Below are 26514 nucleotides of genomic sequence, written 5' to 3' on the forward strand. Positions count from 1 at the left end.
CCCTCACCACCAAAGTGATCTAAAATTCGGTTCTGCGCAGTCAAGGTCATTTGCTCACGATGTTTGCCGGTTACTATACCATATTACGTCACGCTTAAAAACTTCCTAGTATACGCGTTTCGTTTCAATTTTGAACCGTCCACATACTAAAGTGGCCGTGAGCTCGTTCACCCATCTATGCAATAAAACAAACAAAAAAAAGAAGTTGTAAAGTTATCTGGGCTCCAGTAACCACTTAACACCACCACTTAACATACTAAAGGTAAAAAAAAAAAATTATTGCGAAAAGTCTTTATTAACAATAAAATTCTTAACAAATCGCAAAGAACAACAATTATTTTAAATTTAGAATAAGTTTTAAAAACATCATTGCTTCCGCATTATTATTTACGAAATGCGGAGCTATTTTGATGTTGCAGTTTTCTAGATGTTCTAGAAAGGTATCAATCATCAATATGTTATATAGTTCTTACCAAAGGACAATGCCCATTTTCTTAGGGCGTTTGGGCCCCTAAAAAAGGTTGTCGGGTCATGATGGTTTTAACTTAATTTGATAGACAAAGCAATATCGTTTCATATTAAGAAAACGATGTTTATATTTTCACCCAGGTTTAAGAGAAATCTGTTTTTTTCTGCAGCGAAAATTAAGTTGCTAATTGTTTTCTTCGAAATCAATAATCGCTCTCATAATTAGTTACAGTATTAAATAAGTAATTGTGGTTAATGTTGCTAGAAATAAGCCCTTACGTACATTTCATTATTATTATATCCTCATAATAATAATAAAATGAAATGAAAATCCGGAAGCCGACAACGATATTGTTGTTGTTGTTTTTAAATTCGCCAATAAGCAGGCAAAGAGCGTAGCCTATACAGCCTAGTCTGTCGTAATTATATATATTTTTTTTCAATAAAAAGCTAGTGTATCTCTTTTTATTGCTTTTTGGGAGTTTTGACGTTAACTCGATGAATAGCACATTGAGTGAGCGTGAATTTCCGCAGACCTTTTATCTTGAAAAAAAAAACAGTCACTGCTATGTTAGCCACAGTTTTATTCCAATGCCTCAATAATCGTGAACAACGATTATTGATGTTTAATACACAAAACAACACCCAATTTATATATTATACATCACAATAAACTACGTATTAAAAACATTAAAATAAAACTTCAAGTGACGCTTCACTCGGGTTGCTGCCAAAACTCTCTGATCATAATAATAAGAATAGAGTAATAGTAGGCCATTGAGATTTTTACTAATGGAATCAATAATATCTAAAAATATTAAATAATTCATGGTTTTACGTAATAATTATTATTACAATATATAAATATTGAATTGAACAAAAATAAACTAAAAAGTCTGAATTATAACCATTAGCTAATTTTTTTTAATTTGTTGTTCAAGTCACAGACAACTCTTTACTATAAGGCTTTATGGGCTAAGCCCATTGCCTATTGGCGAATTTAAAAACTATGGCACTCAGTTTTGGGATGTTATCAATTAAGTAATTAATTTTTTTGTAAAATAATGCCAGATTGAAAGAAATGTTGATACATAAACTAAACAACGTGAAAAAATAAGGCATAGTTTTTCAAGTACAAATAGTTTTGACATAAAGTTGGCCCACTTTTGGGCATTGTCCTTTACATTTCGACATTGTACAGAAATGTGAAAGGAATCCATTTTGTCATAATCAAAACTGTTTTAATTTATCACACGCAGAGAGTGGGGGCGGCGCTATGGTTAGAATGTTAGAGCTAAAAGACGAAAACTCACAACGACCCGATGTCGAACGCATAGAGTCGGATGTGTTCGATCACGTGATAAGGAACATGCCCGCCGAGTCCTCCGATAAGGTGGCCCATTTAAAAAACTACGACGCCATGCTGAGGACCATGGACAAATCATTGAACGTCTGCGGGAAGGATGGATGTTATTGTGAGTTGATCTCTATTGAAAATTAATTTGGGTACCTAACAGATTGTTAACGAATCAACGTCGCGTCATACATTGATGGCTGTGATTGGCCAACGATGACGTCATATCGCACGAACCAATAGAAATGTTGCGTCAATTTGTTAGAGGTATCTTTGTTTCATTTTCCCACATTTGTGCACTTTCACAGATATTAAACAGTTAATAAACTACCGTTATTACACATTTAAAACTGATGAAACACTAAATAGACAAAATAAAACAATTTACACAACTTTGTTCTTCGGGTTTCCGCCAAAAAGTCCGGCAATGTGTCCAAAGAACTCAGAACTCCTCCGCGCGCATATAGTGCTGAGCCGCATCGGAATCTTGAGCTCGGCAAGAATGGATTCATTGCTTCTGCGTTCTGTTCAATGAGAGCCGATCATTTTCCTCCAGCTCCAAATCTCAAGTGCGTCGATGCGTTGGCGATCGGCCTTCTTTAGGGTCCAATTATCTATAAACAGATAGGTACAGGTGAAAAAATATTTAGAAAGTAACTGAGTTCCGAATTCTAATTACAGCTGAAATCCAACTCGACAATATATTATTAGAAGAAGAGGACTGTTCAAATCAACATTTGCAATTGAGCTATTGGTTGCACGTCAGTTTTAGACAGATGCTAAGCGAAGCCGATCTCGGGTAAGTAGTGGCGATTGATTATCGGTCTTTTTGTGAAATACGTTTTTTTTTATTGCTTAGGTGAGTGGACGAGCTCACGGCCCACTTGATGTTCAGTGATTATCGGAGACCATACATATATATATCGTAAATGCCGCCACCCACCTTGAAATATAGTTCTAAGGCCTCAGTTTTAAGAGTACAACGGCTGCCTCACCCTTCAAACCGAAACGCATTACTGCTTCACGGCAGAAATAGGCAGGGCGGGGGTATCTACCCGCGCGGACTCACAAGAGGTCCTACCACCAGTAAAACTATCACAGTAAACTATAAATATACTAAATATACAGTAAACTCCAGTGTGTCATTATTATCTCTAATTTTAAATTCTGAGCGAAAGAAAACTATACGTGTGAGGGAGAACAATAATTGCATTTCGGCAGAACGCAAACGAAGCCACGCTCGGCGACGGCATTCGGTACAATTCGGTAACACCAAGCGCGACTCGAGTACAGATAATGCGTGTGCAACACTTGCTTGATTCACTCGTTCGGCCTCAACCAACTCAACTCACTCAGATGTAGCTAATGAGTACCTTGCGAGGTAAAATGAGGTGCTCCCTCATCCCCACTTCAAATAGACGAGCTACCCATCGCTACTCTAAGATCAGTTTTTCACTTCAGGCTCGTGCAAGAGATAACAGCGACTCCGCCGGCCGGAAGAAAAGTTCCCGATTGCAGAGCGCCCACTGTACAGGACTTCTTCATCGACCGCATGATAACCGTAGACACGGCCGGTTGGGAACCGGTGTTCAGTCTAATGCACCAGCTCGCCGAGATGTTCAATTTCTACGATTATACGACGCTCGGATCCAAAATCGCCAAATACGTTGAATCTGTAAGTCTCGACAGAAAATAATTATCTATATATTAATACGTGAAGCAAAAACTTTGTACCGCTTTTTACGAAAATTGCGCGGACGGAGGAGTATGAAATATTCCCACTTGTAGAGAATATAGAGAAGGAGTGCAGAATGTTAATATTTTAAACATTACACACCATGTATTTGGCACACACGTGCATGCGTACTACGAGTTTTTGTTTATTGTCAAACTTTTCTTATTGCTTATAGTCTGTGGTTAAATTGAGAATAGATTAATTAATATTGTTTGTCTTTATTAATATTTGTCTAAAGTGTGGTCTTGGCGAAATCTGTGATTATAGAAGTATAATAAATAGTCTTTGACACAAGAATCTTATTAGTGTACAAACTTATAGTTTCAATTAATTATAGTCGAATTTCGACTAGTGTTCTCCGATAATTCGCCCCAATAATTGTTAACCGAACTAGTCGCATTTTTATGCTTCAAATCAAATCATTCAAATCAATTTTTTTTTATTCAACATAAATGAAAGTACATACCTTGTTGAACGTCAAAAAGAACTATCGCCAATTCACAAAAACTAGCCTCCGTCCTGTGAAGAACTGGCAAGAAACTCAGCGGGCATATATTGTTAATTAACGTTTACAGCACCCGAGCTCGTGGTCGGCATTGATGTGGGCGGGGTGGTGGTGCGGGGCGGGGGGCCGCGGGCCGTGCGCCGCGCGCTGCCTGTGCGCCGCGCATGCGCACGCGCCCGCGCACGCACACACGTACGCGCTCTCCGGGCTCGTCGCTCTGCTGCACATGTAATCAAACACTATTACACTATACTGTCGCCCAGTACTCGAAATTCGACCATAATTGTTAATACTACTACTAATAATATGTAGTACTAATAATAATAATGGTTACTATTCATTTATTTTATTATTATTATTATTACTATTTTATTACTCAGCTTAAAATTACATGATAATATGTAATTGTAAGAACACAATACTATATTATAATTACTAGATGACACGGCAGACTTTGTAGTGCCTCAATCGATAAATAAAAGACCTAAACTTTTGTATAAAATAAACTTAAAACAAACAAAAGGAGTCCGTCTGACGGGGGACACATCAAAGGAAAAATAAAATTGTTATTTTTATTTAATTCCGAGCATTTTCATTTTATTTATCTTTTAAACCTTCTCTGGACTTCCACAAATAATTCAAGACCAAAATTAGCCAAATCGGTCCAGCCGTTCTCGAGTTTTAGCGAGACTAACGAACAGCAATTCATTTATTAATATATAGATTTTTTTTAAATGCATTCTGCAGTCCTAGTCTATATTTTCTATAAATTTACGAAATTTGATACTCCTCCGTCCGCGCAATATTAAGGGGTATATAAAAAGGGGTACGAAGTTTTGTTGTAACGACGAAGGAAACGGGTGAAATTATTCATGAATCTGAATGAGTCTGAATTTTATTATTTGTATGTAAACTTTTCTTGAAAATGTCGTTTAAAAACTATTTATATATTTTTTAAAGGTCTTAATTTATTATTAACATTATCATCCTTTTTCCTTTTACAGGCAATCGAAACAAAAGGACGCTAAAGATATATCGTATCTGGCTTTGTACTCTTCGCCTAAAAGTAAAAATGAAGCGTTTTTGGTGGCCTTGTCTCATACTTTACTGGTGAGTTTACGATTATTTTTTAATTTGGAATCTTTAAGCTGTATTACAAAAATGATTTCATTTTTTGACGTGATAACGAGTTATAAATCGATGAACGCCGGCTGCACGCACCAAAAAGTGTTACGTTCCGCTTGAGCCTGAGCGTGCAAGCGAGAGCGCGGAACCAGTGATAGAGAGGCACGATCGGCCCAAGCATTCACTTGTGACTCATTTATCTCTCTTCTCGCGTGACGTCAGAGCTAGCAGTCTGACTGCTTCTGCAACTGACGTTATAAAGTAAAACTATCGTCCGTAAAACGATTTTACAAACAATTTTTTTTATATATTTTTTTCAATACTTTTGTATTAGTCGAAGACAGCCTTTTTCATTTGAAAACGAAGCGAACATGTCGAGTTTTTTTATAATTTTTTTAATGCTTAAAATGAAAGTGTATCCAATAAATATGGGAATTATTTTTTACAAATGATTTAGTTAATTCATATTGCGATTGTCAATTTAATCACAATTGGCGGAACCTTTACGATGAACAAAAAACCATCTTAATATATTTTTAATTATTTCATAAATTTTAAGTTAATTTTTTAATTGAATGTTCATAGTGATCGCAGTTTAAAATTTTGAAGTCAATTTGTAATTTGAGTTTTTATTATACTTTCCCAAGACGGCCATGCAATTTCATTTTAATCATGTTCGTTTTTTTTTTTTGACAGCTTATATGTGTGGACGAGCTCACAGTCACGAGCTCTACCTGGTGTTAGGCGGTTACCGAAGCCCATAGACATCTACAACACAAATAAGTTCTAAGGTCTCAGTATAGCTACAGCGGCTGCCCCGCCCTTCAAACCGAGTACATTCAGTATCGTTCCAGGTCGAGTACGACAGAGCGATATGGATGTACCGGTACGCCCTCTCATTCGACGACAAATTCCTTCCGGCGAGCGCGTGTCTGCACGCCACCATGTGCCTCATGATATTCGGCGACGCCAAACAACGGAACAAGGAAAACTGAACCCTATCGCTCACATCCTAAGTTATATAATGTATTTATCGACGTTTTACTACTTACCACTTTACTACCTACTTTACCTCTACGAAACATAATTCGATCTTTAATGTTTGAGATATTATGTGACTCACATGAAATCATTGTTAGGTGTCTGAATCTGTGTTAAATCTGTGACATTTACAAAACAGACCGGTTCGTTTGAGACGGGATATCGAGACATATGTTTATTAAACTAACAATTACCGGACAAATGCATTGAAAGAAATTATTAATTTTATATTTATGTATGTGTATTGCTATTGACATTCATTGATAAATTTCCCGTCTTTTTTTTAAATGGCAACACTGAATCGTTAACATTCTAAAAAAAAATTCGACGCAGGTTAACAAATAAAAATTGGCTGTTTATTGATGGCCAATTCACAAATTTACATTGTATTTTGACAGAATCGATTTTCCTGTACCCAGCCTAACCAGATTAACTGTAAATCAAAATGAAATATAACTAAAAAATATATTTAGAGCGTACATAATCTCTTGAACTTTTAAATATGTATTTATGTCGTATTCATTATTATGGAATTAGGATATGACATTATACCATTCCATGATTCATTATTATGAAATTAGGATATGACATAATTATACCATTCCATGTTTTTTCCGAACCTCGCCGTGTTTGTTCGTAGCACAGTCTATTTAAATGAATTGTTTACATAAAAATGTGATTTGATATTTGCAAAGAGGTGTCCCTCTGGGTGCTGGAATTACAGTGTATCAGTGTGACAAGGATATAATTGAATGTGGGTAACACTTGTCATGTGACTTACTGGTAAAATTACTGGTGGTAGGACGTCTTGTGAGTCCGCGCGGGTAGGTACCACCACCCCGCCTATTTCTGCCGTGAAGCAGGTAAATTAATTCAGTTATTAATTCAGTGTTAAAAATTTCAAGGGAATGCTTTAACAGCGTGCTCTGGTTGGGGATATTGGGCCAAAATAATAAATTTATTGGATTTTTCATCAATCCTTGATACGTGTGTAAATCTTTAGTCGCATTACTGCTTCAAGGCAGAAATAGGCACGGCGGTGGTACCTACCCGTTCGGACTCACAAGAGGTCCTACGCACCAGTAATTAAGCAAATTATAATTTTGTGGCTTTGATTTTTATTACACGATGTTATTCCTTCACCGTGCAAGTCAAACGTGAATATTTGTTGAGTACGTATTTCATTAGAAAAATTGGTACCCGCCTGCGGGGTTCGAACATCGTTGCATCGCTTCAACACGAATGCACCGGACGTCTTATCCTTGAGGCCACGACGACTTCGTTTACATTTTTTGTGCACTTGTATATTTATTTCATTTACTAATTTATTGGTAGGTAGTAAAAATGCAAAAACTAAGAAATTGTAACTATATTCTGTGAACTAGATTGTGTTGTAATTACAACTTAAATTATTGCTTCATTTATGATTTGATTGTAAGCTTTTCATCACGACCCCTCATTGGTTTTATACATATACATATATAAATGATAAACAAAATCTTTTACCGCATTTATTATTAGAGAACGATCAAAAACCTCTAGTCTTATAACTTTCAATTATGAACAAATAAAGACGTATATGTATATAATGTACGGGTCAAACTTAAATGCGATTCAATATGTCGCGGATATAAATTTACGGGATACAATTTATCAGCAAATTGATGATAATTAATACTAATTTTACAGTTTAATCTTGCGTTAACTGCTTTAGTTTTTTCGACATTTCGTCTTAATTATTTACAGTTTTCGTGGACGTGGACGAAATAATATTAAATAATATTTAAAAAAAAAAAACAATTTCTTTTTTTGTGATACACATATTAAGTGTCATTCCCCAGACGCGATCTGTTTCAATTTACGCAATCTTATGGCGGACGCATGCCCTTACTTATTATACCTTTAAATTACCACGAAATTGCTTTCGAGCAATTCACGTCTTCTTAAATTCTTACCTACCACAAAAAACTGAAATGAAAAATTTGATTGTGAGATTCAAAAATACCGGACTACATTCGATTTTTTAAATTTCAGCCTTAACGAAACTGGTACTTTTTCCTTTTTCCTGCCTATGCTGATAGCCTTGAGAGGCTATTTCAGCTTCTTGACGTATAGGTGAGCTCACGGGGCTCAAACCGGAGTGTTGCTAACACTGGCCTTAGCAAGGGCAGTGCTTTGCAGAATTTAACAACCGGATCGGAAACACGACCCATTGAGAAGATCCAGCGAGAAACTCAGTGGGCTGTGTCTATGGGTTTAATTTACTCGTCGAGCCATTCGTCGCAAGCGACGGGTTCGGCGAGGACGGTGCCCGGTGCTTGAGGTACCTAAAAGCACCGTTAATGGATTTGGGAGGATCCGTAATGACGAGCTTAGGGCGAACTGCTATACAATCTAGATTTAAACATATAATTCTACAGTAAATTAAAGTACTCAATTGGTATGTAACCTACGCTTGCAGTGAAATGTGCATTGGAATTTAGTCATCACATGCTTGTATTTAAAGTTTGTTTCCGATTGCATGAAGTCAGTTCTCCCCTACCCGATATCGCCTTAAGGAACATAGCTCTAGAAAAATACGAAAAGTCTACGAAGAGCGTGTTTATTAGTTCAATTTGAAATGAAAGCGTGTTAATGGTATTTGCTCATTGATAGCAATGTTGCTGTAACGTTTTTTGTCGATTTCAAATAAATGTCGAATATGATGTCAAATAAACGTACAGATGGATTTTTGTGGTTTTATTTAATAAATGATATCCCTGAGCACGGAAGGTTAAACATCTGTGAAATTACATTAAATTAATGTTAAGTTCTCCCTTTTCATGCGTGCTTTTTATGTGAGGCATCGAGAAGGTTTGTATTGTTTTTTTTTTTTTTATTATATTCTTCGTAGTGCAATTGAAATTCAGTTCACTATTACTTGGTTGCCAGTTAACAATGCCGTGTTATTTGGAACTTGCACACGGGTCAACCTAGTGTTGTGCAGTTATCGATAACTAGAGACTTCGCAACATGAGTGTGGTCTGCGAGTACCGTCTTCGGGTTCACGATTAGATTGTGTTCACACGGCATTATCCTGCACGTTTTGTATTCGTTATTTTAACGTACAATCGTCCGGGTGTAAATTTTTTTTTATTTTTTTTTATTGCCCTTGTAGGCAGACGAGCATACGGCCCACCTGATGGTGAGTGGTTACTGTTGCCCATGGACTTCAGCAATGCCAGGGGCAGAGCCAAGTCGCTGCCTACCGCCCAAGCCGCTGCCTACCGCTCATACGGTAGACAATACCGTCTTTACCATAAGGGCACACGAGGCCCGTGCCCAGGGCCCCCATTCTCAGGGGGCCCCGAAGAACCGACAATTTGGTTACCAATTGTAGTCGAGAGCGGTCGTTTTCGCAGCTTAAGAGAATAAAAAATTAATTGCGAACAACAATGTTACAAGAACGGCTGAGTAGTTTGTCAATTATGGGCATAGAAAGTGATATCCTTCAAAAAATTGACTTTAAAGATATAATGGAATATTTTGCTCAACAGAAATCCCGAAAGAAACCATTATCGTAATCGTAACCAAAAAACCAGCAGCATTCTAATATAATTAATATTATTATATCATACTGTATTAGATTACCTATAATAAATGGTCATACTCAATATTTTTTTTTATTATAATTCGCTTTTTTTACTTTCCAAAGGGCCTCAAATTCTTGTGTGCCCAAGGGCCCCAGTCTAGTTTAAGACGTCCCTGACGGTAGATTGTCATTCGTGTAAAAACAAACGTGTGAACGAGACAGAGTTATACTATGCGCCACTACAACGTTAAAGTTCATTCGATTTGCTTGACAAGTCCGTTGAGTATGTTTAAACGGCTGTGTGCGTTGCAGTGCAAACGACAATATATTCCCCTCCTGGCTGAGCCTTTGCTCGCCCACCTGTCCTGGTGAAACTGGAAAGGCCTTCGGGCCACCAGTAATGTTTCAAACATAAAAAAAAAACAATATATTATGATTCATTCGTTAAGACGTATACTGCAAATAAACGTGCAGGACAATTCCTTGTGAACCCAACCTTTTTTTTTTTTTTTTTCGGGTACACACTTACACCCGACGTCCGATCCCCTCCGAGGTCAGAACCCGGATGAGGTAGGGGGGCTACCGCGGTCAACACTACAACCAGAAGGCGCGGCTCACCCCAAGGACGCCCAGCCGACGGAGCCTTCGAAGCGAATCGAAGGCTCTGAAACGTCGGCCGTCTCGGTACGGCAGCCCGTCGGGCCGCCCAGACGGTGCCGCTGGTGTCCCGGAATACCCCGCTGGACCAGAACCAGCCTGCCGGGTCGGGACGCGACACACCGTCGACCGGTCGCTCTATTCACTCCACGGCAGCGCGCTAGAGTGCTGGTAGGGCGCCACGCGGCCTCACCCCCTTAGGTCGCCCCTTGACCTTCACCGGGTGGAGGCCGCTACCTACAGGGGCCGGGACGGAAGGGCGTATTCCCGCCTCCGGCCCCCGGCTCGACGGCGACGGATCGGTGCGGAAAGGGAAGAGCTCTCCCTCTCTCGCTCCGCCGCCTCCTTCTGCGAGATGCTGGACTCGCAGAAGTCGAGCATCGCCTTCCAGGACGCGTCGCTGCCGAGCATCGTAGCCACGACGCGCGGCAGCGAGAGGTCCTCTCCTATGACCGCGACGAGGGTGGCGCGTTGCTCATCGAATCCAGAGCAACGCGCCAATGTATGTTCCGCTGTGTCATCCTCGTCGCGGTCAGCGCAGTGGTGGCACTGCGCCGTCGGTTCCCTTCGGGCTATTTTGAAAAGGTTGTGAACCCAACCTAACTCTTTCGCATGACACGTTTTTTTTGTTTTTTTTATTGCTTAGGTGGGTGGACGAGTGCCCCACCCTTCAAACCGAAACGGATCTCGGATCTCCCTCGCCGACCCTCAAACGGGCTTACGAATGGGACACTCTACTGGTAATCAACCGGTCTGCCTGAGTAGAAAGAATTGATTTTCGATTTTGCTCCGGTCGCCTGCGCACGTGCAAAGAACTCCAAAATACTCTGCTTCATGTGCTAAATAATACTTAATATTTGGTGTATTCCAAAGCTGAGGGCGTTGGTATACGGATTGTTTAATAAATTAAAAATATTTGTAAAAACGATCATATATTGATTGATGTTGGATTTAAACGAAGAAATTTTGAAAAATAGAATGCGAACAGAATTTGGGACCCGACCAATGGGGACTTTGTAAATGTATTTTTAGAATTATTATAAACGAAATTTTGTTTATGAGTGACAAGTTTTGAAACGTTTCAAATTGTTCTTCTTCAATCTTCTTTCTTCTCAGCAAATTTTTCGTCGTCTTGACATGTCGATTTTGAAGCACCCACAATAACTATTGGAACACGCACAAGAGTATGCAGGTTTCACTATTCCTGTGCAGTGACCAATAGTTGTTTTGGGCTTCGATTATTCGCCAATCATACTACCGCATAGCTTGAATTCACCTGAAATCAGATCGACAAAATTTTATAACACCAGCAAGCACTCTTAATACATGGTACTTACAAGGATCCCGAATCGGTAATTATGAGATTTTAATAAATAAGTCGGTAAATAAAGAGAGACACTGCATTTATGGTAGGCAGCGGATTGGCTTCGCCCCTGGCACTGATGTCGTCTGTGAGCGACGGTAACCGCTTAACATCAGGTGTACCGTATGCTCGTCTGCCTACAAGGTCAATTATATATTTTGATTTTTATTGTAGTAGGTTGGTATTTAGCAATCTATTTTCTTGTTTTCTTTAAATATTCAATATGTTTACTGTACCAAAAACTAAGGTACCCAAAAAAAGTTATCGTAAAAAATTTGAACAAATAAAAAAAAAATGCAATTCATACAGTTCACCACTTGTAGTTACTAGTACTAGTAGTACTGTCGTATCTGGAATGCGGCACGTATCTCTGCTACGCTCAAGTGACTTGTTGACGTCAAACAATACCAAAATAAATATGTGTGTACCTTACTATTGAGCTATACCATATACATAATTTAATATAATTTTTTTGTATATCTATTGCGTAAAAATTACAATCCACAGACATCGCCAAATTTAAAATTTAACAAGCTTATCTAGACAGATCTAAACGGCTACGCACAAAAATATTAACGTTTAGTATTTCCTTCGACTTTCACGAGTCGTAGACATTAAAACTAATTTTACGCTACACTCTCAGTGGAGTTCACTCTTACACGCATTCAAAGAAGAAAATTTTAAATTAGGTTCATACTTGCAGCGTCGAAAATCGATAATATATAATATGACCGACTCGGTGGGGCATTAGTTGCGCCGAGGGTCGTGGGTTTGATTCCCACATCGGGAAAACATTCGTGTAATGAACAGGTTTGTTTGCTCTTTGTCTGGGTGTTTAATATCTATATATGTATATATTTAAACATGTATTTGTATGTATTATGCTTATGCTTAATGAGGTGCTTAATATTTCCTATTTTCCTATATGGAGCGGAAAGATGGACGATTCATCAAAAGTGTCGTAAAAAGATTGATACCCTTGAGGTGTGGTGCTGGAGACACTTGCTGAGGATAAAATGGACTGCTCACCGCACCAATGTAGGTATCCATCCAGAAAGAGCTCCAAATCAAACAAAGGCTTTCAGCGATTGTCCAATTGCGAATCCTTAATATGTTTGGACATATCATCCGTAATGAAGGCTCATTGGAACGATTAATGGTTCAAGGAAGAGCAGACGGTCACGCGGCCGATCACCCATAAGGTGGACAGACTTGACTAAGTCATCTACTAAGTCTTCCCTTGCTGAATGTAAACGTAGCGCCACAAATAGAGAGAGATGGAGAAGAAGTCTCAAAAGCTGCAACCAAGCAATAAGACATACAGAACCACGACCACTCCGCCAGGAGTGTACGACTGAGAAGTAGTAGTATGTATGTCAGTCTCTGGGACCCATAACGCAGGGAATTCTAATTTGGGGCCGGACGAACGATGCTTGATTTGCTCCCAGTCATTTATTATTTACTAGCTGACCCTGGAGACTTCGTAGTGCCTCAATGGATAAATAATAAAAAAAATACCTAAATTTTTGTATAAAATAAACTTAAAACAAACAAAAGTAATCCGTCCGACGGGGGACACATCAAAGGAAAAACTAAATTGTTATTTTTATTTAATTCCGAGCATTTTAATATTTATCTAAACCTTTTAAACCTTCTCTGGACTTCCACAAATAATTCAAGACCAAAATTAGCCAAATCGGTTCAGCCGTTCTCGAGTTTTAGCGAGACTAACGAACAGTAATTCATTTTTATTTAAATAAATAGAAAATAGATATAGATTATCATTATTAATAATGACAAAAAAACCCGCAAGATTAAACCGTAAAAGAAGTTTTAATTATATCAACATTTGTTTGTAAGATTAAAACTATACATAACAAGCATAAGAAACATATTCACAGAAAAAAGACCTTCCCTAAAAAAATAGACTACGACTATATTTAAAACTTACCTCGTGCTGCATATTAACACATCCAGATTCAGGCATATTTAACGTTTCACTTAAATCTAAAATAAACAATTTTCGTAACAGGTAATTATTATACTCGTAAATGATTACACTAAATTATTTCCACTACACAACCGAGTACAAACACTGCATTCCCAATTTTACATAAATATTATTTTCAAGTGAGATGAATAATTTTGTTTAAAAATTGTACATAGCAGTCTTATTTTTGCTGCTCATTCTACACTGAGCTCACGTCGTAGAAAAAATGACGCTGCAAGCTTAATACATATTCTGAAATGTTATAAAGCAATCGCGACAATTTTAAATATGGTAATGTGATGGAGTGCTCCAGCGACGGTCAAGTTACAGTCCCAGAATACAAGTATCCGGGAAACTAAGCGTGCGAAGAAAATATTGTATATTAAAAATATGTGATGGACGTCTTATGTCTCAAAATATATTTACATATAAATTGTTTTTAACATATCACTTCAATACTGCTGGATGATAGATACATATGTGGACGTGCCTATACGTAATGAGGAGGTGAATTTTACTTGATGATATGCTACTAGTTCAGCCATTCATCAGAAAATACGGGTATGTTACTATCGCTTCTTACACTAATTCTTTAATATTTCTCGTTATTTTCATTTTAATTTCCTATTTAGTCTAATAGCTATTTTCAATGAAATATGTAGATGGTAAAGCCTTTTTGCCCCCTACTTATACGGTAGTCTAAGGGGCTATTTCAGCTACGCGTGGACGGGTAGGTAAAGTCACGGGCTCAACCTGAGAGAATTTGCTAATACTGGCCCTGGTAGAGCAGAGTGCTTCGCAGAATCTACCAGTGAATCGGAATCGCGACGCACTGAGAGGGTCCGGCGCGAAACACGGTTGCATCGACAAGTTCGACAGTGACCAGAGTAAAGCGTATTTTGAGCCAGCAGTTTGACATCCTGCCGGTTGGTAGCAACTATCGGGCGTGCTGGTTAAAAGAATTGTCTTGCAATAAAAAAAGTAATTCGAACTTAGGCCTTGCCAACAATGTTTCATAGATTCATACGGTCCAAGAAGACTAACAGATTTGAATTTAACTAAAACAGAACAAGCTTAGAATTTTAACTTGATTCGCGATGAACTTTAAAATGGTTTTAGTATAATTTTGAAATTATTTTCGGGTATGACGGGTGCGGACTGTCCACTCCTAATAGCTGTTACAAAAGGACATTCAAATCTGATTAAACGGTAACATTCACCATACTCCAATTTGGGGATAAAATTTAAATTTTAATTCACGAACCCGACTTCTACGTGGTTGGTCACGCGCAGACATTGCAATAACTTGGTACCACGTCACTTTGATAGTGTGAACGTACCTTTGCCTAGTTTCTGTAGTCTGAGATACCATATGGTTATATTAACATACGAAAACAGTAGGTGGTGCATTATTTCAGTACATTTTTATTCTTTAGAGATTTATTTACATTGTTACTCAGACAAAACCGGAATCGCTTGAAATATCCAAACGTAATTTAACGATACTGCGAAATACGAATTAAAATCTTGAAATGTTATTTCATATAAAACCAAAAGCTTATCATTTATTTTTAGCTATTTTTTGTGTCAAGTTTCTGAAAAAAATTCTATGATTTTAATAATAACTTCTTGAGGTCGTGGTTTGCAACTTACAAAACTATTTAACATCACTTATATGCATTATTATTATTAATCAGGGAACACAAATTTCAAATAAAATAACATGACGCTTTCTAAATCACATTAGTATTTTAAATGCGAGTTTTAACTCTCGATTTAATTATTTTTTTCCATCCATGAGCTAAATAGTACAAAAAGGTGATTGAATAATAAATGCTTTGTGTTTAAAGTTTAAAAAAAAAACAAATTCTGTCTTGGTTGTCACTCGTTTTTTTTAAATTTTAAGTGGCAATGGAATCATTAGTAGACTACATTAAGCCGTAGTGATGACGCTTAACATAGAAACATCACTAGTTGATTTTTATGAAAATGAACTAATCTAAAGCTCGACGGCCCTTTGATTAGTTTCGTAACGATTGTTAAAAAATGTTATATCGCCTACAGTTTGTATTCAACGAACATAGTATCGTACCTTAGGGTTCTTACCTTACCTTCAATGCGCACCGTTAAACTATATTTATATGGTAACTTTTTGTTTATTTTCGGTATTTTCATTTTGTAAATAAAAATGGGCTATTACCATTTTATATGTGGATAATTAAACAAAATTATTAAACGTGTCGATTATATTGAGATAAATTAGTAAAAAAAGCATGATTAGTGTTATGATTGCTTATAAAATGTTCATGGTTAGTAGCTTTCGATAAAAATAATTCTTAAAAACATGTTCACAACAAAATAAAAGTAAAGTGAGTGCAACTTTGGTGTACTTCAAAATAAAAATTTGGAAGAGATACCATACATTTCGTATTAAAACATATGTTCAATTCGAATAGCCAATTGCAATGAGATTCACTCACTTTGCTGTCACAAATCGAAAAAGTATAGTCACGTTTTTAATATCCAGCATTTTTATGCAAGTTAAAATGTGACAAATTAATTAAGCATTTACTGTGATTCACTAGTAAGTATTCATTGGTAATTGTAGATTTTATTCTAGAAAATTCACGAGATATCCAACAGCGGCTCCCTTGAATACACGCAGCCAATGAAATGCCCGCAATAGCCGCTGTCACACGCACAAGAGTATAAACTTGACTAATCTTGTGCAGTGGCCAGCAGCTGCTTTGGACTTCATTCTCGTTTGGACTGAAGGCTGGAGCTTCGGTGTCTCAATGATTTTATTCTCTTCAAACAAGAAGTATTCCGGCTCATCCTAATACATCGTCGTATTAAAAACAGAAAGAAAAAACAAACTAAAAAAACTAAATTAAGCACAAGCATTGTGTTAACTACAATAAAATAGTGAAGTGTTAAATTATAAAGTTTGAATTTGGATTACGAAATAAGAAATATTATTACGTATATTAAAAATTCCAATATGTCAGTTACGAACGGATGCAAGGTAAAAAAACTATAGATATCCGATGACATGATGAAGCCCTTGCGAAAGAAACCTTACTGACGGATCAAGGCATTCGCAACACTTGATACCGCTGCTTAAATAGACACTATCGTGTTTGACGGACTTTGGCTATGACAAAAATTATGTTGAATTATTTAATATTAATGATTTTTTTTTGTTTGTAGTCTTTTAGTTTTTATGCTTGAATATCTTTAAGTTATTTAAACTATGTCGACTTTCGAACGATTTATGCAAAGTCATTTTGAGCTATTTTCTTAATGTATTATTAGTGCAGCTCTGAATAAATAAAAGCATTATACAATTTTTAGATTGAAGAGAAAACTTTCAATTATTCGTTTATTTTCATAAAACTTTTAAATCAGCATTCGTCAAATGTAATCCAAAGTATCAAAATCAATTTAAACTAAAACCAATATACTCACATGTAACACAAACAAAAGAACAAACACAAAAAAGAAGCAAGAAGAAGGAAATATTAAATAATGATCACTACTACTGCTCCAAAAAATAATAAAAAGTTGAAACTCGGGACGTGTTACCCTGATGTGGTTCGGGGTGCAAGTGAGTCTTGTCGAAGCCTTCATCAGGTGATGCCACGGGCCGTATGTATCGCCACCCCTTACTAATTTGAGTGGTTTAAGAAGTGAAGGAATAGCGATTTTGTTGTTCAAGAAAAGCTAGCGGAGACCACTCCGCTATATACAATAAAATAGTATTGTAATGTCATAAACATTTAAAAACGATATTTGTATTTTCGCTTACTTTTGCCAGTAAAAAAAAATATTCATAGGTTATGTTTGCGAAATTTGTCAACTGATAGAACGCTCAATTTGACTTTCGCTCTGCTTTCTAAAAATACGAGTCTGAAAATATATATAGGTACATAGATAAAAATATGAAGGTACTGAAGAAATGTTTTTTAACTTGTACCACACCTTGTACCTTTGTAAGCTGTCATATGAATTGAGCCGCGTACCATATTTGGTATGTTCATTTTTTTCCCGATACGTTTTTTTTTTCAATAAATGGTACATACGTATTATGTATGTCGAAATTTGACTTATATCTAATTCGTTTAGATATAAAAATTGGAAACTTTTTACATACTATAAAATGGTTACCATACTTTTTGAGGTTATTTTAATATCGCGCCATTTTCATATCTTCGTTTAAATTATCAGGTAAAAATATTTTTAAAAATCTTTAAATTTTAAAGTTATCCTGATCGTAATAATTATAATTCGTGATAATATATTTATTGATAAAATCCTATCGTTGAAGCACAGGGGACAGCTTGAAGCCTTACAAAGGAGGTCGGCGCCTCCCTCATTACAGGATTATGAACAACCGCCAAGATTTAAGCTTGGTCCGTTGTTTTCCATTATCGTACGACATTCACTACATTTAATTTGATTATATAATTTAAAAATATTCTAATAATTTTCGTGACTGCAGCTTACGGTTTTGTTGTTGTCGCAATTCTCGTAAACAAAAGGTCATTGACCGAGGTAACGTTCTCACACAGTTATTGAGAAACTATTTTTTAAATCAGTCTGTCATTGTTAGTATTCCGACCACCTGAATACTGTATTCATATATAGCATTAAGATAGGTCGTATTATATTTGCTACGGTATATTGAAATTACATAGACATAACCTATTAGAATTGTAATCGTGATCTGGTAGCACTCCTAATTCCCATTTATGTAAGAGAAACGAAGCTAAGGAGAGTTTTGAAAAAAATATAAAAAAAACAAATAATTACAGACGTGTCGTACCCGATAATGGTAAATCAGTCTTTGCTTAGTATCTCTGGTCAGAATTAAAACTGTATTAAGCTTTTTATTTAATTACGTATATCGTAATTTGCTAGTCATTTCAAAAAGATAGTGATTGGTTATTACGTTTGATGCTAAATTAGTTGTATGTATTGAAGTTAGGATTCAATGTAGATTTTTAAATGGAGTATATGTCTATTATATTTCACTGTTACATTACCGGTAAGTTGTATGCCCGAATAAATTAGTACCAAGAGCAGTTTTCTACGCCAAAAAAATGTGACGTTATGAGTTTATGAGACACTTATGAAACCTTCACAAGTATTCTGTCTTATTCTCCCGTAAGTCAAATCCTATAGATCCATATATTTGTCTCTTTTTAGTGTCGACTATCATATCCGTTTCATTGAGTTTCAAACCGCAATCGTGCTAAAGAAGTTTTCAGTTCAAGATTGAAAACAATATCAAGAATAAAATGTATAGAATACGAGGTATAACAATTAGTCGGAATGCCGAATAGATTAGACATACGAGAAGGAAGCCCCTTCGGAAGCAATGTCCGGTTACTCGACACCGTCCGCCGCGTGCCCCCCGCCTCTCTGTTCAACTGAAATCCTCTAGTGTCGAATTACAAACGTCCTTTTTCCAATTTAATTAACCCGTGTCAGGCAACTGTCTGCACGTACTACAAACATTTTTGAATTTTTAATTCTTAACCATCTTTTTAAATATTTTTATTGCGCCCGCGAGTGATTCTCAGTTCTTCAAGGCGTCGTCTGGTGTTGAGCGGTTACCGGATTCCACAGACATTATATAACGTTGCCATTCTTGTAATATGTTCACGAGTTCTCACAGTTAGCAGACTGTTAGCGATTATAACATCAGGAACGACGGTTGCGATTACCCGTCAATTTGAGTGCGTAACTCTAAAACTATAATACTACATTCTACATAATATACAACAAATGCCTATTTATTTGAGTTAACAAATTTTGAGATCAGAGAATCTTAATAATAATTCTCTGTGCTGGCTTAAACTGAAAATACGACTATTTGCCTCATGTAACTCATAGCCTTCTTCGGTGATTCCAAATCTGTGTGCCTATCATTGAACTCCTACATTACGACACCATGAATAACATTGAGGCCGTAACGCATTAAGGCTGTGGCTCCAAGGGCTTTCGTTTCAATAAAAATAGGTGAGATCAACATGAGGTCATGAGATACCTTGTACTGGCACTGGCCAGTTAGAAACTAATAACTACAAGGCTCTAATTTGAAAATCCCGAATGGTATTGGGATATGTGGAATTCAACTTCGAAACTTTATTACGATAGTGCAAATCGTCTAAAAGACTTATAAACGTTCATGTAATCAATGTGTCATTGATGGAAATGTAACAAATCAAAGCATCCTGAATAACGTTTAGGACAAATTTCCATTATCTGAAAGCATATTAATTGGTCTGGTACCTATGGTAATCTATCTATGGTAATAGTTATATAGACTAAGTTAATAAACTGAGTATGCACAATAAACAACGGCCGTCTGGTGTAGTGGTAAGTGACATGTTCACTACACAAGGGGGTCGCGGGTTCGAATCTCGCCAAGGGAGGATATTTGTATGATAAATAAAAAATGTATTTTCCAGGGTTATGGATGTATGTATATTAAATATATTTATGTGTATAATAAAAATATTACATTTATTTCCGTTGTCTGGTACCTGTAACATAAGTTCTTTAAGAACTTACCACGGGGCAGGAAAAAAAAAAAGGGTTTTTGCTGCGTTGGGAACGCACGCTACAGGTCTTCTGCTTAAATCTGAAAATTTTACCATGACTCATAAAATTAGGATAATTTTTTTAAATATTGTTTTAACATTATCAAAATCAGAGTGATTTTATTGGAATATACAATAAAAAACATAAATATAGACAGTTTATCTGAATATCACGAGGTTCTAAGCGATGCAGCAGAAAAGTTTTTTGAACGGATGAATCGAAAGGGCTCCATTTGTCTAATGACAGTTGTAAGTGTCTTTTATCTAGGTTAAAATACGGCAGGGATACCATACAATGCTGAACCCGTGATTTTAAGAGCAAAACCCTTTAATTAGGCACAAAATACTCCTCTGAATTGTTAATTAAACCCGATTTTTGGAAGGCATAAATTGTACCAGAAATGACATTTTTTTTAAATCCTACCTATGCTGATAGCCTTGAGAGGCTATTTCAGCTTCATCCTAACGTGTGTAGGTGAGCTCACGAGGCTGTTGACACCGGCAGAGGCAACACCGGAGTGTTGCTAACCCTAGTAAGAGCAGTACTTCGCAGAATCTACCACCGGATCGGAAACGCGACCCACTGAGTAGATCCGGCGAGAAACTCAGTGGGCCCAGAAATGACAAATCCCGATAGTCTCAACAACGTCGCAAGTCAAGTGGGATACTCCGCGAATAGCATCGTCATTCCTAATGGGTCCTTCTTCGCCACGAACGTCCGAACCTGTATCTTTATTTAATTGAATTCAAATATGTCAATTTGTATTATAGCAGAGAACTGTACGGGCTTAATAAAGTGGTTATGCCCATGTCACTGTTCATAACTCGAGTTCAGGAAAAAGTTAGATCCTATTCCAACGCGTTCATTTTCAATAAAACACGTTTGTAACGTGACTATTAACTAAAGTTATATCTCAATCATTCATTTCATTAGAAATTTGACTGGTATTTTTTTATAAATCTTTCACCTTGACAAGAAAATTTTAAAATACATAATTGAAACAATTAATCTAATACTAATAAAATCCTTTAAAAATCTAGTCCTGAAATTAGTTCTTAAAATTTCGATTTCTATAATTATAGGTATTAGTTAGTTTAATTATATATATTCATAATTTTTTTTATTGCTTAGTTGGTTGGACGAGCTCACAGCCCACCTGGTGTTAAGTGGTTACTGGAGCCCATAGACATTCACAACGTAAATGCGCCACTCACCTTGAGATACAAGTTCTAAGGTCTCAAGTATATATATATATATGTATAATAAGAAAAGACATCTAATTAAAAAAAATAACTTAAAAATAAAATTGAAACATTAGAGACATTTAAATGCCTTGTACAAAAATTCGAGCCTCATTGTGGAAGCAATTTAGTTGTTTTTGAAATATTACAAAATTATTCAAGAATTGCAGTAGAATGATAGAATTATTTTAATAATTCTCCAATATATAGTGTTATAATAAAAAGCGAAATCTGGTGTTGTGATGCCTTTTATACTTTATATTTTATACTAAACTAGCGACCCGCCCTCGCTTCACTTCGAAAACTGTAATTTTTATTGATTTCTCCACTATTTAATGGATGTTATTATACATATAAACCTTCCTCTTCAATCACACTATCTATTAAAAAAAACCGCATCAAAGTCCGTTACGTAGTTTTAAAGATTTAAGCATACATAGGGACAGACAGATATAGGGACAGAGAAAGCGACTTTGTTTTATACTATGTAGTGATATACTAGCTATTGGAATAAAATAAAACAAAAGGTTTGAATAAGCGAATCGCAATAACCGAGGAAAGTACGACATTTACCTAATTTATATGTGTAAATAATAAGAAAAAAAGTTAAAATACCATTTAAATAAATTAGAATATTGAAATTAATAATAACTGATAGAAATTAAGTTAAAATTAATCTAAATGTAAAAACAAAATTTTATTTCATAATATTTTCTACTTTAATACGATGTTCTATGACCGCTTACTTATAATTTATGTTATCATTTAATTTTAGGAAAGTATTTTTTTGTTATTTTTAAATAGGTAAATATAATTTTTAGTTAAATACCAAACCAAATCAAATACATAGTTACATAAATACACTTATCTATATATTAATGCGTGAAACAAAAACTTTGTACCCCTTATTACGAAAACTGCGCGGACGAAGGAGTATGAAATTTCCCTCACTTATAGAAAATATAGAGAAGGAGTGCAGAATGTTAATCTTTTTTTAAATTATGCATGAAGAATACATTAAATACAAAAAAAAAAAAACATTACGCACACTATCATGTCTTTGACATACACACGCATTCATACTATTTGTTTATTGTCAAACTTTTGTTATTGCTTATTAGTCTGTGTATTATTATTAGTCTGTGGTCAAATTTCGTCAGGTTTGAGCCCCGTGAGCTCACCTACTAGTTAAAGTTCCGCTGATATAGCCTCTCAAGGCTATCAGCTTAGGTAGGAAAAAAAAGTTCAAATTGAGAATAGAATAAACATTGTTTGTCTTTATTAATATTTGTCTAAATTGTAGTCTTGGCAAAATCTGGGATTATGGAACTAGAATAGTCTTTGACAATAGAATCTTAATAGTGTACAAGCTTATAATTTCAATTGATTATAATCGAATGTCGACTGCTAGGGTGACTGACTAGTTGTAATTATTGTATGTAATTATAAGAAAAACGAATATATTAAATCGGGTTACGAACGAGACACGTAGCTTCTCCGGTCGCGCACCCAGTTCCGTGCTCTATAAATAACTCGACCTTCAGATTAAAAATAGACTGCGATCCCTCCGACCGAGGTCGGGAAATTGGGTCACACAGTTTCGCTCTCACCCCCCTTCTCTGTCGCTCTCGGCTGAGCTCATGTGCGGGAAAAGGACGGCTGTCCAAGCCTGCACCCTGTGACGTGGTGAGACTCGCTCATTGAATTTAAAGGCGCAATGGAAATTGTTAGCGCTGTTGCATATTGGTTAGGTTTTTTGATAAATTATTTGTAGATGGCATGAATTTACAAAAATTTTAGTAACATAAAAATCTGAGAATAATTATGATAACTATTATTAAAATTGTTTATTTTATGACAGTTTAAAAAAACACTAGATCAGATGTGTTTAATTGTGATTATATGTATCACAAGAAATATGCATAAAATAATGCATTTCTAGATAAGTCCCGATAAAAATCGTATTATGTTGATGCACAAATGTCATGCAGTATAACCTGGGCTTAAGTTCGATGACGTCAAAGGCGGGTGTGGCAGGAACCTATGACGTCACGGGAGAGCTCTGACGTCAAACCAAGCCTCTGGCTCTCCCCTCGCTCGAGAATTACTTCCAGTTTACGGATATTGTTTTTTTGTACAGCTTGCAGTTCGAGATTGTTTTGCAAAGGATTGTAGTGCTTAAGTCCATGAAACACTAGAAAATAAATTTAGCTAGATTTTGTTTTCGTCACTGACATAAAAATAATGGAATGCATTCAAAGAGACCTACACTCGGCATTGGATGGACGCGGGTTGAAGACGACTAGCATTAACTAAATCGAAGTTATGCCTAAACTAGGTGATCTTGAAGCTATTGCCAGGTACTGGCATGTCCAGAAATCTGCGTTATTTTTGTCTGGATGTTTATATTTAATATTAAACCTTTTAAAAATAAAGGTAAAGCCGTTTTTTAAATTAGACAAAACGTCTTTGTACTATTTTTCCCTGGAAACATTTTCATTGTACAAGAACTAAAATCTTTAAGGAAAGTAAGATCGACATTAATTAAGAGCTAATAAGATTCTTAAATGTGACTGTGTAAAAGAAATCAGGAAAACACGTTTTTAATTACTGAAATAAATACTGAGATTTTAATATGGTATTGTTGAATTAAATCCGGGAACTTAAGAATTGAATTCGGGGATTACAGATGTTTTTCGTAATGTGTTTTTTATACTAAGTAATAGATAGCTAATTTTTTGGTATCGGTTAAGGAGACACTATATAAATTTGGCTGTTTGTGACATTTTGTGGTGTACTGGTGGTAGGAATATTCTCATACCAAATACAAGTAAGGGATGCGTTGGTTACAAGCAAACAAAGATACATGCTATATAGTATTTTTTCTAATGAAATACGTATTCAACAAATGTTCACGATTGACTTCCACGGTGAAGGAATAACATCGTGCAGTAAAAATCAAAAACCCGCAAAATTATAATTTGCGTAATTATTGGTGGCAGGACACTCTTGTGAGTCCGCACGGGTAGGTACCACCGCCCCGCCTATTTTTGCCGTGAAGCAGTAATGCGTTTCGGTTTGAAGGGTGGGGCAGCCGTTGTGACTATACTGAGACCTTAGAACTATATCTCAAGGTGTGTGGCGTATTTACGTTGTAGATGTCTGTGGGCTCCAGTAACCACTTAACACCAGGTGGGCTGTGAGCTCGTCCACACATCTAAGCAATAAAAAAAAAAGACTTTTACTTTGCAATACTATTTTTATTAAAACTAATATTTTACGTAGCACTATTTAATTATGTTTATTTATTACTTAATATCAAAAATACAGTACGAAATAATCTGTGATTTCTGAATTAAATTCTGAAGTTCCCGGATTTAATTCAACAGTAATATATTATAAGTCTCAGTAATTATTTCAGTAATAGCTGTGTTTATTGTAATGTAGACATAAAATTGTTCAGTGAACCATGTTCGAAGTTTATTTTGTTATTTTAGTGATAATTGATTTTGATGTAGACTAAACTACCTCTGCTTCACACTAACGAGTTGGGTGTGCCCTTGTAAATGATTATGTCCAAGAGCCAGGGTTACCACTTATCATCAGTAGGTCTCTATGGCAGATGAGTATATCTACAAAGGGAATTATGAAACATTTTGTTTGATTTCAAAACTTCAACCACTGTTCTATTGATAGTAACAGATTTTAAAGATTCACAGATAAGTTAAATGGATGTGTAGACATACGGTGGCTTTTGTTTAGTTAAAAAAAATCACTAACTACTAATTTTACTGGTGGTAGGACCTCTTGTGAGTCCGCACGGGCAGGTACCACCGCTCTGCCTATTTCTGCCGTGAAGCAGTAATGAGTTTCGGTTGAAGGGTGGGGCAGCCGTTCTAACTATACTGAGACCTTAGTACTTATATCACAAGGCAGGTGGCACATTTACGTTGTAGATGTCTACGGGCTCCAGTAACCATTTAACACCAGGTGGGCTGTGAGCTCATCTACCAATCTAAGCAACAAAAAAAAAGATCTGTGCGGGAATTGTGTGAGGTCAGAGCGATATTCTGAAATTTCTTGTGGAAAGTAGACTTTTCCCATTCTCTTGTTTCGGTTTTTCGAAAAAATATTGGACATTATTTAAATTGACCTCAGTGATGGGTATGATACCTATGACTTAAATACATCATCATGGTTTTAAAATAATGATATATCAAATTGTGTAACACTTTTTTGATTTATTAAAAAAAACAGTAAAAATATCCAATTTTTTTGGAGTTTACTCCTTTAGAATCGATTTACATATATAGGCCCGGGGTATGAAAATTATGGGGACCAAAATCGTACTAGCATGTCACACGAAATGCGTTATGCGCCTGATTGGCTCCTGATTGCGTGATGCGTGCGCGCGCCAATCAAAATCGTACTAGCATGTCACACGAAATGCGTTATGCGCCTGATTGGCTCCTGATTGCGTGATGCGTGCGCGCGCCAATCAGGAGCCAACGCGCGGCCGCGTTATTGCAGGTGACGCCGGGCTGCTGCGCCGGCAGTCCGCCACAAAGCCTCGTACTGATCGCGCGTTTCTCTCATTATTGTATTTTCATATATTTGTTAGTCGTTTGTTTTGTGTCTCGTTAATTTGTTAATAATCTGTAGTGTATCGTGTTGTCGTAATATAGAACTATTTCTCGTATTGTTTCGTTTAATTTTTTATATCCAGTAAACTCCAGTCGTGCGTCGGAGCGGACACACACACTTTTTTTTTTTTTTTTAATTTTGTAAATGATCTGTAATTCATGTAAATTATATGAAAAAAAAAATAGCGAACGAATTTTATTTACAACGTTTA

At 36.2% G+C, this 26514-nt stretch overlaps 1 protein-coding gene and 2 non-coding genes across 4 annotated transcripts in view; 1 reads left to right on the plus strand and 2 right to left on the minus strand.

Moving 5' to 3' along the window:
• Positions 1–8956, plus strand: part of LOC101740970 (tetratricopeptide repeat protein 17) — a 28617-nt gene extending 19661 nt beyond the window's left edge. Inside the window, exons 14-19 of one of the 2 annotated variants that reach the window (XM_038014929.2) lie at positions 1728–1943; positions 2504–2621; positions 3284–3497; positions 4133–4290; positions 5067–5172; positions 6042–8956. In XM_038014929.2, the coding sequence (XP_037870857.1) occupies positions 1728–1943; positions 2504–2621; positions 3284–3497; positions 4133–4290; positions 5067–5172; positions 6042–6182 (953 nt within the window). In that variant the 3' untranslated portion in view covers positions 6183–8956. The remainder of the gene's footprint in view (positions 1–1727; positions 1944–2503; positions 2622–3283; positions 3498–4132; positions 4291–5066; positions 5173–6041) is intronic. The other variant, XR_005245383.2, reaches the window with a different exon arrangement.
• A 2633-nt stretch (positions 8957–11589) lies between these two features.
• On the minus strand, positions 11590–11709 carry Mir3286 (microRNA mir-3286). The gene has a single exon (NR_107571.1). It is a non-coding gene; the product is annotated as a microRNA mir-3286 (primary transcript).
• A 4767-nt stretch (positions 11710–16476) lies between these two features.
• On the minus strand, positions 16477–16568 carry Mir210 (microRNA mir-210). Its single transcript, NR_107261.1, has one exon. It is a non-coding gene; the product is annotated as a microRNA mir-210 (primary transcript).
• Positions 16569–26514: the final 9946 nt, after the last annotated feature.

Source organism: Bombyx mori, chromosome 13, assembly GCF_030269925.1.
Source record: "Bombyx mori chromosome 13, ASM3026992v2".
NCBI lineage: Eukaryota > Metazoa > Arthropoda > Insecta > Lepidoptera > Bombycidae > Bombyx > Bombyx mori.